Raw genomic sequence first — 15,725 nt, forward strand, 5'->3', positions numbered from 1 at the left:
TCCAGGAATTAGGTCATGTGCTGCCGGATAGCATAGTTTCTCTGAGTCAGGCTCCTACACCTCCGAGTCCTTCAAGCTACATATACTACTTCCTAAGTATGAGACCAATTAAAATGTACTCAAATATAATAAAACAGATTGAGATACAGAGCAGGGTTGCAAAGCTAAGGAAACATCATCATCTTTACAGAGTCAACAACCTAGAAACAGCAGACAGCTGGAAAATGGCTGAGACCGCTCCACAGCTGTGAGACCTCCGTCAGACCAGTGGCTCCCAGTGTGACCAGCACCTGGGAACTTTTAGAAATGCACCGTCTTGGGCCCAACTCTGGGCAATGTTTTAACACGCCCTCCAGGTGATTCTGATACCCTCTCACCCTTAAGAACCACAGGACTAGGTTCTTCCTCTCAGGCTAAAGAGATCGGGCACAGCAAAATCACTCACCTTGATCCCAGAACTAGACACTGTGGGGACAGAGCAAGGAGTGCAGTTTCCAGACTCTCAGCATCACGTGGAAAGGTGCTCATTCGGGTGGTAAACGGCCATCAGCTGTGGCAAGTTGGCCGTCAGCTGTAGCCAGTCGGCCGTTGGCTACTGGTCTAACTGCCGTGGCTACGCTAGCAGAAAAGAGGGGCTAGCAAGAAGATGGTGGCTGAGCTAGCAAGCGCGGATTGCAGTTAGCAAGTGAGGTTGGTTCACAGAGAGAAGTGGATGGCGGGTTGTGGATCGTGTGGCTCCTGTTTCCTGTGTCTCCAACCCAGCCGCCAGCGAGAATATAGTGGTGTGACTCCCCTATCTATGGCTCTGTGGGTGTTCCTTTTTGGCCTCACTGTATCCTGCGTTCTTATGTGGGGAGTGGGAGCTGAGACCCCGCATGCCACCCTGCATGACAACTTCTCATTGGGAGATCCTAACGGACACTCCTGAAGGACAGAAACTGATCAGACTATAGATAGCACCATTCATTCCACAAATGTTTATTAATCATTAGGCCCAAAAAAGACATTCACCAATGTATGACCACTTTGTCATGGACTAGCTGGCCGTGAGGCTCGGTGGCATCAGGAGGCAGGAGGGCCAAGTACACAGGGGTGTCCGCCCCCTCCTCTAGAGTCCTGCAGCCGGAAGCCCCAGCCATGTCTGTCTTCACCCAGCCAGGGCAGCACGCATTGAGCAGAATCCTGTCCGCTTTTCTCTTCTCATCCAGACGTCGGGCCAGGATTCTCGATAAGACTGTGACCCCCAACTTGGACACCCCGTACGCCGAGTTAGGCCAGCCTTCCCTCTCATGCACTTCATTTTTTGTATCCTCCACAAACTTTTTCATGAGGTCCACCAGGTCCTCCTCTGTGAGTGTTTCACATCGAAATTTCTCCTGCAGATTTTCGCTGCAGTTTTCAAGAGCATTTGTACCCACGCGACTACTGATATTCACCACTCTGCCTGAAACAGAATAATAAATAATATGGAAATGTGACAAATAAACAATTGTTGGTTGACTATACAAAATATGCGACTAAGTCATGGTGCAGGTTTAATTGCTGATTGGAAAAAAAGGACTCTTAGAAGGTACCAGGGCGGTTTAACATTTTAGGTGAGGAGGTCTGTAGTAGAATCACCAGGTAGGTTATAAAACACCCCCCCCCACACACACACATACACACCCTCCGGGTGCTTCAGAGCCTGCTTTCCTAGGGACAGAGCCCTCACTTGAATAGGGCCAGAGGAGGCCACCTCTATCCCTGACTGCCAAAATCAGGGTCAAGTTATGCCTGGGGGAACGACCCTTGTCTGTCTTTCATGATGGATACTTCCTTTCACATGTTCAGTTGGTTGATGCTCCAACCTGGTTTTGATTTTCCTTATTTTTTAAAGCAATCATTAATACCTAATAAAGTACTAAATGAATTATTCATATTAACAATAATTCACGGCTACTAAAGAGGCAATTCTATCCATGAACACAAATATGCAGGCCAAAACTACAAAACAATTTGAGGGGGCGGCTGGATGGCTCAGTTGGTTAGAGCACGAGCTCTTAACAACAAGGTTGCTGGTTCAATTCCCGCATGGGATGGTGGGTTGCACCCTCTGCAACTAAAGATTGAAAACGGCGACTGGACTTGGAGCTGAGCTGCGCCCTCCACAACTAGATTGAAAGACAACGACTTGACTTGAGGCTGATGGGCCCCGGAAAAACACAGTCCCCCAATATTCCCCAATTGAAAAAAAAAAATTGGAAAAAACACACACACCACATTTCTAATAAGAACCACAGAGTTGTTTTTCCTAAGAATCACAGTTGACTTCTTGGGAAAGAAATCCTCAGGGAAGCAAGTCTTCTCTCCCCTCTCCCAGCATAGCTGTAATTTACACTCATGATTCTTTGTTAATAACGGTCTCCCCTGCTAGACCCTGTCCACTGTATACTCGGAACCCAGAGTAATGCCTGGGTTATGGTAGGCACTCAACAAATATTTGTGAAAAAGTAAGAAAAGTTATTTGTTGAATCCTTGGAAGTGTGGGCAAGATCTTACCTAATAAAGAAACATTTCTTTGGGATGTTCTGAATTAGCTTGACAAAGCTTGGTATGAGAAGAAAGGAATACAGGGGAAATCGTAATAATGCTAGAACAGCTACTACCCCCCTCAAGCCCCCAGATGAGCTGGGTGTGGCCCTGTCACCCTGGGGAGCTGGAGGAGGACTCGCTGAGATTGCAAAAGGCATGAGGCCTTTTTGGGACGTGCAACATCTTATACTGTTCTAGGGTTGCGTTCATGACACGGGGCCCAAAAGCATAGCGTGTGTCACACATATCTTTTAAAGCTAAATGTTTGGGTGAGGAGCCAGACACAGTACTATGAGAAAATAATGCAGTTTGCTATTCCCCCCCTACAGAGAACTAGCACCCCTGGATGATTTCTGTGGGACAGGCCCATGGCCCACTCCTTGTGAAGGGATGAAATCGGACAACCCACACACTGGACTTACCGTGAGGCTTTATTATTGGCAGTAATTCGGTACAGACATTTCTTGTGGCAAAAAAGTTTGTCTTCAGTGTCACCTCTGCTTGAATGTCAAAGGGCGTGGGATCATCAGCTTTCAAAAAGGAAAAGGAAACAAAGACAAACTCAGGCATTTCCCCCTGAAATTCACATGATGAAGTGGATCTCATCTCTACTTAAAGGAAAAACAAACTAACTACAATTTCTAAGTCACTAGGCTGGTGGTTCTCAAACCGTGTGTCTGAGTCACCTGTAGGGCCTGTTAAAACACAGCTTTCTGGGCGGCACCCTCCGAGTTAGGAGCGAGATGTCTGGGGGTGGGGCTCCAGTTCTCAGGCGATGCTGCTGCTACTGGTCTGCCAGCCACACTTGGAGGACCCTTCACTTTGATCACTGCTTCTCAAACCTGGAGGGGCACAGGTGGCCCCGAGATTCTGTTAAGATGCATGTTCTAATTCAGCAGGTGTGGGGTGAGGCCTGAAGTCCTGTGATTCCAGCGAGTGCCCGAGTTGCACATGCCGCTGGTCCAATGCCCACACTGAGGGGCAAGGCTTCCAGCGCACCTGTTTCCCCAGGTGTCGTCCCAGGTATTTATGCACCAATCCCTCAGCCGTTGGCCCCAGGGGGTGTCAGCCACTTCCCACCTGCACTTCCCAGAAAGCGCACAGACTGAGGTGCAGGTTGTGGCTGCACAGCGACGGTGAGCACCCAGGACCGGGTGATGAGGACTCGTTTCACACTATACGAGTAGTTCGTTTTATTCCGTTTTGCCTCTAGGTTTTTCTTCCCCACTAAGTTGTAAGTGAGGCTGGCCTGTTTCTTTCTTTCTACCGGCAGCGCATGACAGTTCAATAAGTTTCTTAAAAGAGTCATAGAGTAAGTAATCTTGACTCCCTCCCGCGCCCCCAAAGTAGCAAAGATGCTACTTAAACCCGCACTTATGTGTTTGATAACAAACATCAGTTCCCGGGGGGGAGGGAACAGGCTCGCTTCCTTTTTGCTGGAGCCTATCAAAGTTCTCCGTTAAACAAAGTCTCCAGTCCACTAACGGGCAAGTGCGCGCTAATCGGGTCTCAGCGATTCATTTCCTGTCCTGGGCAGATGCCTCTTGGCATCTATGAATGCGCTCTTTGAAGGAAAGCGAAAGCCCAAAGTGAGCTTGGAGATCCTTGGCAAGAAAAATGTTTCTTGCATTAGACAAAAAGCTGAAGAGTTTAGCAGGGCGTTGCCCCCTCCCAGGAGGCCGGTTCACTTGCAAAACGCAGCAGCCGACCGTTCCGGGAGGGCCCGGGGCGGCGCAGGCCGGCACAGGCCGGCGGGTGGGCAGGCGGGCGTGGCAAGCTGTGCCCGGAGTCCCGGCCCGCCTGGAGCTGGGCGAACGGCTCCAGCGACTCCGCAGAAGCGAGAACAGAAGGCATCCTGGGGGGCGCGTGTTGTCCTCCCCCGTCACTCAAGTGGATGTGTGGGGCGCCTGCAGCTCGCTGCCCCGCACCCTCGGAGACCCCAGGGACCTCCCGCTCCCGCACCTACTCTTGAAGGCGATGCCCGCGTTGTTGACCAGCACGTTGAGGCCCCCGTACTCCTTGAGCAGGAAGTCGCGCAGGGCGCGGATGCTCTGCAGGTCGTCGATGTCCAGCTGGTGGAAACGCGGGCTCAGGCCCTCCGCCTGCAGCTGCTGCACGGCTGCCCGGCCCCGCGCCGCGTCCCGCGCCGTGAGCACCACGTCCCCCGAGAACTGCCGGCACAGTTCGCGTGCGATGGCGAAGCCGATGCCCTTGTTGGCTCCGGTCACCAGCGCCACGCGGCTGCAGGACGACATGGCTGGGTGGGTGGATGGCGCGCGGGGCACTCGCGACGACAGCAGACGGGGCTGGGGACCACGGCGGGAGGGGCACCTGCTTTGGATACCTGGCCACGGCCAGAGAAGCCGCGCAGAACTGAGTTCTGGTATCCAGTGCTGCGACTTCTAGAGAACGAGGTCCCCGGGCCTCAGCCCCTCCCTGCGAGGAGGGGCCTTCTGTTCCCGAGGTTTCGTAACACCCCACTCCCGGGTCCGCCCCCTCCCCGAGCTGCATCCTCTCTAGAGCCTCCCCTGAGCCAAGCGGTGGTCAGCTGGGTGGAGCGGCTGTCGTTCTCCGAAAGCAAAACCGAACGGTGATGGGTCGATAGGGTCTAGATATTCATGGCGTTGAAGAAACTATTTTAGGAGAACCCCAAGTGGAGAAAAACAAGTGCTGAGTAATTTTCTTGGGCAGGCGCCCATCATCCCCTGTATAAGGAGAATGTTTGCTTTTTCCTTAAAATCCAATGAAATTATTTAGACACGGTTAACTGCTTCTGAGGACGTAGATCCCCCTTTCTTGCTTAAGAGAAACTCAAGAGGGAGAATTAGAGCAAAAAGGTCCCATGAGTAGATTTACGGGTGTGCGCAGGGTACATCGCTCTGTGTGATCCCAAGTGGGAGGGAATGTTTATGAAGCTCTAACCGTGGGCCAAGCCATTTAATGGCATGTTTTTATTTGGTCCGTTCATAATTCCCAGGGCTGCTAAGAGTCTGCATTTTAGGTTTGTCCAAGGAGGATTTCTATAATTTTTTTCTCTCTCAGTGAAATCTGTGTACCTACAAAGTTCAACTGAAAAGGAATTCTCAAAGGTGTGTCAAGGTGTGGATGGGCTTAGAACTCCCCACCCACCTTCTTTGGTGTAACTGAGTGTGTTTGATCCAAGTGCGTTTGAATGGTGACTTGCAGGTTTATGGAAACCTTCGATCTCATTGTGACTCAACTTTTCCCAAACAGAGCTGGCTGAACTGCTTTTGCTTGTCTCCTCTCCGTGAAGTCAACAGGTGAAGTCAAGTGTCAGGCACCTGCTTTGTGTGGTCCCCGACTGTGGCTAAACCAGTATTTCTTTCTTCCCCCTACAGATTATTTGGAACTCTGTTTTGAAAATGTAGGGCTATTCAGGTTTTGTTTCTTCTTGAGTGAGCGTAATTCATGGTTTTCAAAACAGTATATTTCGTCTAAGTTGCTGACTCCGTTGTTATGAAATTGTTCACAATATGCTCTCATTAATCCTTTTAATATTAGTAGTGATGCCATCTCATTCCTGATATTGGTAATTTGTGTCTTTCCTTTTTTTTTTTATCTGTCCCTATAGGTTTATCCATTTTATTGATTTTTTTTCAAGGAAGCAGCTGTTGGTTTCATTGATATTTTCCTCATATTTTCTGGTTATATTTCTGTTCTAATCTTTATTTCTTTCCTTTTGCTCACTTTGGGTTTATTTACTCTTTTTCTAGTTTCCTACCCTGGAAGCTGAGGTCACTGATTTGAGATCTTTCTTTTTTTAAACTTTTATTTATTTTAAGTGTGTTTTTCCAGGACCCATCAGCCCCAAGTCAAGTAGTTGTTGCAATCTAGTTGTGGAGGGCGCAGCTCACAGTGGCCCATGTGGGGACTGAACCGGCAACCTTGTTGTTAAGAGCACCGCACTCTAACCAACTGAGCTAACTGGCCACCCCTCTTTCTTCATTTCTAACATGGGCTTTAAGGGCTATTAATTTCCATTTAAGTACTAAGTTAGTGGCATCCTATAAATATCAATATGTTCTGTTTTCAATTTCAATCAGTTTAAAATACTTTCTAACTTACTTTTTCGATAACGTATTTGACCATGGGTATTTAGAAGTATATTTTTTATTTTCCAACTTTTTTAGGGTTTTTCTAAATATCTTGCTGTTACTGATTTCTCACTTAATTCCATTGTAGTCAGAGACCATACTTCGTATGACTTAAATTCTTTTAAAGAGTTTTAAAAGCTGGGAGAGATATATTAAAGCATAGTTTTATATAATGGTCATAACCTCAAAGAGGGGTAAAAATTGATGAAGGAGAAAAGATATAATTCAAAAACAAAATACAGAGGGTGCCAAAAAAATGTATACACATATTAAGAAAGGAAAAAACTATTAAATGGTAATACTCAATATACACCAATAACAAAAGATGAATGCAAGTCATGTGTATACATCTTTTTGGGCATCCCCGGTATGTGGGAAGGTGAGTGAAGATGGAATGGGGCTCAGATGGGACTTGGCCTTGGACTCAGGCACCTCTTGTACCAGGAGGGAAGGCAGAGTGTGTGTGTCTAGTTGCAGGCATGTTGTTGGCTTACTTCAAGGGCATTATTTCCTCTTGGAAAGATGAGCGATTTGAGGTCATTAGCAAGTGGGACCAGTTTGGGAGATATGAGGAAAGAATGGCCATGTTGTAGAGTGGGAAAGTGAATGTACTAGGGAACTAGGCAGCCCTGACTAGCAGAGTTGGGGGTTCCTTTGTGATCTGTGGTCAAAATGTCAAGAGAGCTCTCTCAGCCTCCTGCGATGTCCCCCCTGCATCTCCAGCTGCTAGTGCAAGCTGGGGCCAGTGGAGTTGGAGGGTTGGTGTTTTGCCAGGCTCACAGGACAGAGTGAAAGGTGTCTGTAAGGAAAGGATTGTAGTGTAAAGCTGTGGCCTGTAAGGATGGGGGAAAGCACACGAGGAAGCTGGAGATGTGTAATGAGGGAAGAACAGTAGGGTCGATGGACTGGAGGTCCCAGCGGGCAGGGAACCCCTGGAGGAACCCAGGTCCTGGGGTCAGTGTGGGATTCTTTGAGGTTAAGGTCTCTGAGGCTGTGTGGATGAACCATGTGACAGGGGCAGGCACATCACGTTGGTAGAAGGAAGTCAAGGGACTGGGGAGCCCTAGATACTGGGTAGATGCTGCACATGGCTACCCACCTCCTCAGAGGTGAGGTCAGGAGTGGAGGGAAGAAGATGCCGAGCCATGTGCTGGCCTCGACGTGTGCGCCCTCTGCAGGTACTGTCCTGAAATTGTTGATTTTTTAAACAAGGTTCCCCACCTTCATTTTGCACTGGACGCAGCAAATTATGTAGCAGGTCCTCACAGCCATCAGTGAAGGGGTGTGTAGGGGATTTTGGGGCAAGTCTGTCTCTCATAGCAGTGATCCCCAACATTTTCATGTTCTATCCCCGGGGATATTAAAAATAAGTACTCATGCTTGGTTCCATCCGCAGGTATTGGGATTTAATTGATCTGGGGTATGACCACAGCCTGGTACTGTTAAAAGCTCTCCTGGTGATTCCAATGGGCAACAAAGTTTGTGAGCCATTGGGTTATAGTAACAAGGAGGGTTAATTGGTTAAAAGCGACAATCTTCAAGAGAGGGGTTTTCGAACAGAAAGGGTTTGTTGATGGCAGAAGTTATTGTGGTAGAATAATGATTCCCTTGCCCAGGTGTCCATGTCTTCATGCCCAGGACCTGTGAATGTCACCTTACATGGCAAAAGGGACTTTGCAGATGTGATTAAATTGAGAAGGGAATATTGCCCTGGATTATCTTCGTGGGCCCAGTATAGTCACACGTTTCTTTATTAGAGGGAAGCAGGAAGTTCACAGCCAGAGGAGACAGATGTAAGGCCAAAACAGAGGACAGAGAGGGATTGGAAGATGCTACACTGCTGGGTTTGAAGCTGGAGGAATGGGACCCCAGGAATGCAGCCTCTAGAAGCTGGAAAAGGCAAGGAAATGGCTTCTCCCCTAGCGCGTCCAGAAAGAATGCAGCTCTGTCCATTTCTTTCTTGACTTAGGATTTATGACATTCAGAACTACATAACATGATAAATTTTTGTTGTCTTAAGATACTACATTTGTGGCCAAAAATTTGAGTCACCAATGTGCAGGTTCCCAGCTGAGGTCAAAAAAGGTTGTTACCAGGTTAAGGTCCGGCTACTCACCGCCTCATGAGCCAAAAATTGAGAGACAACGTTGGTGGAAAGAAAAGCAGGTTTATTCAAAATGCTGGCATTCCAGGAAGATGGCAGATTTCTGTCCAAAGGCCATCTCTCCGTTCCCTGCACAACCAAAAGATTTTATAGACATGTAAGAAGAGGCAGAAGAAAAGAAAGGGGGAGGTCATCCAGCAAGTCCCAGGCGATTTGGAAAAGAAGAAAAGAAGGCACTTCCCAGAGTCTGGTTGGTTTCAGGGATTATGGTGAATCTTATGCAGATGTTGACAAGCTTCTAAGTCAATGTAAACAGTCATTAAGCTGCTGTGCACACAGCCTCTAGCAAACAGAGTCGTTAGGAGGTGTCCTGAGCAGGCTGTGGCTGTCAAAGTAGCAGTTTCACACACATTTGTGTCTTTCCACAACGTCAGACTTTATGAGAATAAAGCCATGGGTCTAGTCCTACGGGCTTGGTGTCCCACGGGCGTTAACCAAAGCTCCAGCCGGAGCACAGTCTCCAGTAGTCAAGGTGGAGCAATTTCACACAAGAGGGTCACCCAGGTGTGCAGGCAGCAGGGTTAGGCCAGGCGAACCGTCTTAGGAAAGGATGAGAGAGAATCTAGTGTTCATCCAGAGTCCCTTCAGCATAAAGGTGCGGAGTGTCGGAGTTTGGCTGGGCTGGTGAGATTGTCAGTAGGGGAGGCGCTCCGTCTGTGATGAGTGCAGGTGTGGCTGTCAGCTTGTCAGTTGAAGCCTGAGTGAGGAGCCCTCAGAGAGCTCTGATCTTATATGCCTGAGACCGGGTGCGGTGCCCCCACCTGTAGTCCAACAGAGCCGTCAGATGGTCACACTCCACCCTGCGTCTGGAGTTACCTGGTCAGGGCGCTCACTGGGTACACCGTTCAGGGGGTGGTCTGGCATGACTGTCACTTTGTAACTGACATAACTATGGAATTATTAGAGTCCATTTTGTGTTCATAATTGATGCTCTGTATAGGTGGGAAGCAAAGAAAAGAGAAAAAAGTCTTAAAAGGGTTTAAGCTAAATTGCATTGTTGAATCGAATTAAAGTTAGGGTGTTAGATCCTGAAAATAGAGAACACTGTGTCACCAGTACAAAGTGACACTCTGCCTTCTTGTTTCTTCTCTCAGACTGCAAACAACTATCCTTTTCATGGTTTATTTAGTGGTATGTATGTGGGTGGGTATTGCATATTTGTGCTTTCGTTGGTGACATTGCTGTTTGAAATGGCCCGAGCATCATGGGGAATCGCTGTCTGGTGCTCTTGAGCATAAGAAGGCTGTGACGTGCCTGATGGAGAAAATATGAATATTAGACATGCTTCTGTCAGGCATGAGTTTGCAGAGGAAGAAAAATAATTTCCCCTTTTTCTTTCAGAGTTCTTAGCCGAGAGCCCTGTAATAAAAGACATTAACAAGAGAAAAACGGGAAGTTTATTAACATGTCTACCTCATGTATACATGGGTGATAGATACTCAGGGAAAAACGAGGAACTCTCCAAGGTGCCTTAGAATTCAAGATCAAAACCATCTTAACGGGAAGAGTAGGGGGCATGAGGCAATTTCAGGGAGAGTAAATGACTTTTAGGAAAGATAAAGGGGCCCTTAGAAGAATAGATGGGAGGTATCACAGTTTGCAACTGTTTGGCTGTGGTTTTCTCTCCTGTGATAAGGTCCCATCTTCTCTGCTTGATGACACTGCTGGGGAGATTTATGACGATTGGAAGATTTGTCTTTAGACAGATAAGGGGCATTTAGGGTAAGCCTCTTCCTGCATTTGCTGGTTTCCAAATGCTATCAGCTCCAAATAGTGTACCAAAGCGGTGTATTTTGGGGTGGCATATCCCGAACTCCTAGTCATATTTTGGGGTGACACATTCTGCCACCCTTCAAGTGTTAGTGCTGTTGACTGTGAGTTCAGTGTTAATAATCAACAACATGGTAGGTCCAGGAAAAAGGAAGAGGTGATTCCCCAGTCTGTGCCCGAGGCTGCTCTGGGAAGCGCTCAGGTCACACCTATGATAGTATGTGATGAAGCTAAGGAAAAGATGGAAAGGTGGCTAAACTTGTGCATTTATGAGACAACAGCTGTTTTTTTTGTTTTGATTTTGTTTTTTAATTGGGGACTATTGGGGAACAGTGTGGTTTTCCAGGGCCCACCAGCACCAAGTCAAACTGTTGTCCTTCAAACTAGTTGTGGAGGGCGCAGCTCAGCTCCAAGCCCAGTTGCCATTTGCAATCTTAATTGCAGGGGTTGCAGCCCGCCATCCCATGTGGGAATTGAACCGGCAACCTTGTAGTTAAGAGCTCGCGCTCTAACCAACTGAGCCATCCGGCTGCCTCCCATTTTTTTTTTTTTTTTCAAGTGTAGTGGAGAGCATTGTAGTGAGTCTGAAAGCCAAGGAAATACGTAGTCACGTTATGCAGGATCAGGAAAATCGATAAACCCTTCTTGGCTGATGCTGACTGGCTCAAAAGGTGATATGGTCTGAGAAACTTTAAGCTTACAGGCAAGCCTTGTTCTGCAGATTAGGAGACTGAGGAAGAATTAAGAAAATACCTGCCAATATTGTAGAGTAAAAGGGTTCTGTGGAAGAGCAGGATTTCGATGCTAATGAAACTGGCTTGTTTTACAAGGAATGTTACTGAAGGCCAATAATTAAGTTTGCCTGCTTGGGTGCTCTGGCCAAAAGACGCATGAGGAGGGGTTTCCAGGAAATAAGGGAACGAGTTTATTAGAATTGGCCAATGTGGAGACGGGCGAGCTCGTGTCCTGTAAGACCCAACTCCCTGATGGCATGTAGGTTACAGATCATATAGGGTAAAATCACAGGATACCATGGCTAAGGGTTCGGGGTCACGTGGGAGCTGATTGGTCAGAGGTGAGAAAAGGGTAACAAATCATTTCTTCAGGTCTTGAGGACACCTCGGAACTCAGCTCCATCATCCAGGACAGGTTTCAAGGAGAGGTGGCCAAGGCAGTTGTCTTGTCTCAGGCTCAGGAGCTGAAACAAAACATAGATTAAGATGCTATCTTTAGCCTGCTAGGGGCTTAAACCGTGGGACCATTAGTTCAGAATTGGGCTGTTGTCTTCTGCTGCCTCACGGGTTAAGGATCTTCTACACGAGAGACTAAGGGCAGGTCATTGAAGTGTGCTGGGAGAGAAGGGAAAAATTGATGGTTTCTAAACTACAGTTTAAAGCAAATCAATATTTCGAGGCCCCTCAGTTTCAGGATGCAAAGGAACCTATATAATGCAAACGGCATTTCGGTTGAAAATATTCTGACCAGAGGCTGGCAGGAACCTAACCTCAAGAAGCAATAGTTCAGTTTTCAGTAGTTCAGTGTTTGCAGTGACTTCATAGAACGTAACTACTGTGAATAACAAGAATCAACTCCATTTCACGCATCCAGCCCAATATTAAACATAGAAAATTAATGGAAAAAAAAACAAGTTTCTCACTTAAAAAACTGAAGACTTTAGAAGTCTTATACAAATTCAATATTTCATATCACCCCAGTGCTTTATATGTATCTTATAATTATATAATACGTAGAAAATATAGAAAATACAGTAAGCTTTTCTGTCAACGCAGTGTAAATGGTCTCAGTACCTCCAATTCATTCCAGTGTGTCACACACATCATTGGCATATCTGTGTGTGCTATCACAAGAGAAAAGTTGGGAAAGACTATATTACAGACTTATTTATCTCATTTCTGTGAGACTCAAACAGCCTAATGACCATCCTTAATGGAATGGTTCAATGCCCACGTGATAGGATACTACGTAGCCACTAAAAAGAACGAGGCCGCTCTAAATGTAGAGCAGAGGTTTCAGAATACATCAAATGAGAAAAGCGTAATGCCATATAGTGTGTATGTTAGTTTTCTATGGCTGCTGCAGCAAATCATCACAAACTTAGTGGCTTCACACGACACAAATTTATTATGTGATAGCTCTGTCAGTACAAGTCTGATGTAGGTCTTGATTGGGCTAAAACCAAGGTGTCAGCCAGGGCTGCATTTCTTTCTGGAGGTTCTAGCGGAGAATTGTTGCTTTTTGGCTTTTTGTTGTTGTTTTGGGTTTTGTTTTGTTTGTTTGTTTGCCTTTTTTAGCTTCTAGGAGCCGCCTGCAATCCTTGGCTTCCTTCCTACATCTTCAAAGCCAGCAATGTTGCACCTCTGACCATTCTTCCATAGTCACATCTCCTGACTACAGCCTGGGAGGGTTCTCAGCTCTTAGTAGGAGGACCTTGGATCCACTTGAATAATCCAGGGTAATCTCCCCAAATCAAAATCCTCACCCTTAATGACATCTGCAAAATCCCCTTTGTCATGTTAAGTAACATACAAGGTTTAGGGAATTAGGACTAGGACCTGTTGGGGATGAGGCATTATTCTGCCTACCAGAGCTTGCTACCTTTTGTAAAAAACAATTTAAACAGAGCTCTGGAAGGATGCATAAGAAGGTGGCAACAGCCCTTGCTTCTGGGTAGCTGGGGATCCGGAGGCTGACTTCTCACTGTATGTAGCTTTCGTTCATTTTGATTTGTAATCAGTGTTCATATATTTGTTTAAAATAAGTGAAGAAAAACACTAAAGCTCTTAAACTGTGTGGTGGTTCATTAGCATTGTATTGTTTGTCTTCTTTTGTATCTTAAATTCTAGGTAATTAAAAAAAAAATACAACTGCTTCCAACCACCAAGATGATCGCTAGATGGCGCCCTTTTGCTCCTTGTCCAGGGACGGCCTGGTCACAGGGTTCCACCTTGGCCAGTGTGTGCATCTTAAACCTGGCAAGTTGCTTTCAGTTTCACTGATTTCTTTACAATCCCTATGCTTGAAGGCTGCTTCCTCCCCTGTAAAATGGGGCTAATGATAGTACCAGCTCATGGAAGCATTATGAGGACAAAAGAAGAATCTGCCTAAACATCTCTTAACAGGCGCATCTAGGAAGCACTGGATAAATGTTAGCTGTTGATATTAACATCCACCTTCCTGGTTAGGGAGTTTCTTCACTAACTCCTAATTGTGTCTTCGGAGCCCTCAAACATTTGTTTCAGGTAAGGAAGAACTGTTTCTTGTGTACTTAGCTTAACAGGCAATACTTAATTCTAGATCTGCACTCCAATTTCCCCAAATACAGCCAACTCCACAAAACCACGTTGTATAGCAAATAAAGTTCAGGTATACCAGAATTCTATGGCTATTATGAACAGTCTCGAAGTGAATGCCTTAAGGGGTATGACACAATTAGCAGGGATTAGTAGAATCATTTTTTTTTTTTTAAAGATTTTATTGGGGAAGGGAAACAGGACTTTATTGGGGAATGGTGTGTACTTCCAGGCCTTTTTTCCAAGTCAAGTTGTTTCAATCTTAGTTGTGGAGGGTGCCGTTCAGCTTCAAGTTGTTGTCCTTTCAGTCTTGACTAGTTGTGGAGGGCGCAGCTCAGCTCCAGGTCCAGTTGCCGTTTTCTAGTTGCAGGGGGCACAGCCCACCATCCCTTGTGGGAGTCGAACCGGCAACCTTGTGGTGAGAGGACGCGCTCCAACCGAGACATCCGGGAGCTCAACGGCAGCTCAGCTCAACGTGCCATGTTCAATCTTTAGTTGCACCTTCCCTTGCGGGACTCGAGGAATTGAATCTGCAACCTTGTGGTTGAGAGCCCACTGGCCCATGTGGGAATCGAACCGGCAGCCTTCAGAGTTAGGAGCATGGAGCTCCAACCACCTGCGCCACCAGGCCGGCCCCTGGGCTGCAGCTTTTAAGAGCTCTGAGACTCACGCTGCTAGACACATTCACCACTGTGCCTAAAATGCAACAGAAATCGTTATGTAGGAAGGCGCACACAAGAATGGTGATATTTGGGACAGCACTTACCTTGTAGGTGGCCACAAGGGAAGGAACAGAATGTATTTTTGGTATACATTGGGCTTTACCTGTTTTAATATTATAAGTAATACTCTTTTATTTCTAATGTTGGATTGAAAGGATCTGGGGGTTTGTTTCATCATTCTTTAAAATTACAGTAATGAAATATTTCCCTTAAAATTAATAAATAAGGAAAGACAATGAGAAAAGTTCTGTGAGCCTACTACCCAGAGCAACTAGTGAAAATTATTTTAAAAACCCAACTATTTAAAATGTATGGAAGTGTTCCTGAAGGCATATACAATAAATGAAGAAACATTTATTCTGGAAAATCTAGTAATCTCAGAAAGAACAAAGAGTCTGTGGTATTTAAACCATGACCAGCTCGCTCCTTCCCCTCTTCCCGTCCCAGTGTAATGGAAACTCCACTCTAGGAGGGTGCATCAGAGAACACAGGCCTCCCTCTCCCCCAAGGGTTATGGTATCTTCCCAAGATGGATAAGACACCAGCATTTCTCATCCTGCCCAAGCTACCTGTTGCTGAGAGGTTCAGTTCCTGGAAAGGGTATCCAAGAGGTGAGGGCTTCCTTCTTCCACTCAGCCCTCGCTTGTGGGACAAAGGCTCTGCCTTGTTCTGGGCATGCTGAGAATACTGGGTTCTAGTTTTCCCTTGCCTCAGCTTGTTTGTCAGGTAGAAGTATCACACAAAGAGAGGCAAACTGATAAAACCAGAGACGACTGCCCCTGCCCCCAACTCTTAAAGCAGAAATGTCACTCAAAGAGCAGTATGCCACTATCCCCACCCCTACCTTCAGATCTGCTGCTCAGAGATTCTGCTGAGGGGAAAGAGGAGGGAAAGAAGAATACAGAGGTCTGAGCTCTTCCAAAAGGTTGTGGTTTTATTTGGCACAGAGTAGGAAAGTTCAGCCCTAAGGGCATTCTGGAAAACAGCGGAAGTTGTGGTAAAAAGTAATTAGCAGGAGGTTGATAGCTTCATTAGAGACAAAAACTAAATCATATAAGTCAGCAAGTTTGCC

At 46.5% G+C, this 15,725-nt stretch overlaps 1 protein-coding gene across 1 annotated transcript; it reads right to left on the reverse strand.

Moving 5' to 3' along the window:
- Positions 1-962: 962 nt before the first annotated feature.
- On the reverse strand, positions 963-5,033 carry LOC109446659 (carbonyl reductase [NADPH] 3). Its single transcript, XM_019730292.2, has 3 exons — positions 4,538-5,033; positions 2,994-3,101; positions 963-1,444 (listed from the first exon to the last, which is right to left on the reverse strand). The coding sequence occupies exons 1-3, from the start codon at positions 4,824-4,826 to the stop codon at positions 1,008-1,010; spliced, it is 834 nt and encodes a 277-aa protein (XP_019585851.1). The 5' UTR covers positions 4,827-5,033; the 3' UTR covers positions 963-1,007.
- Between the last annotated feature and the right edge of the window lie 10,692 nt (positions 5,034-15,725).

Source organism: Rhinolophus sinicus, linkage group LG01 (genome assembly GCF_036562045.2).
Source record: "Rhinolophus sinicus isolate RSC01 linkage group LG01, ASM3656204v1, whole genome shotgun sequence".
Taxonomy (NCBI): Eukaryota; Metazoa; Chordata; class Mammalia; order Chiroptera; family Rhinolophidae; genus Rhinolophus; species Rhinolophus sinicus.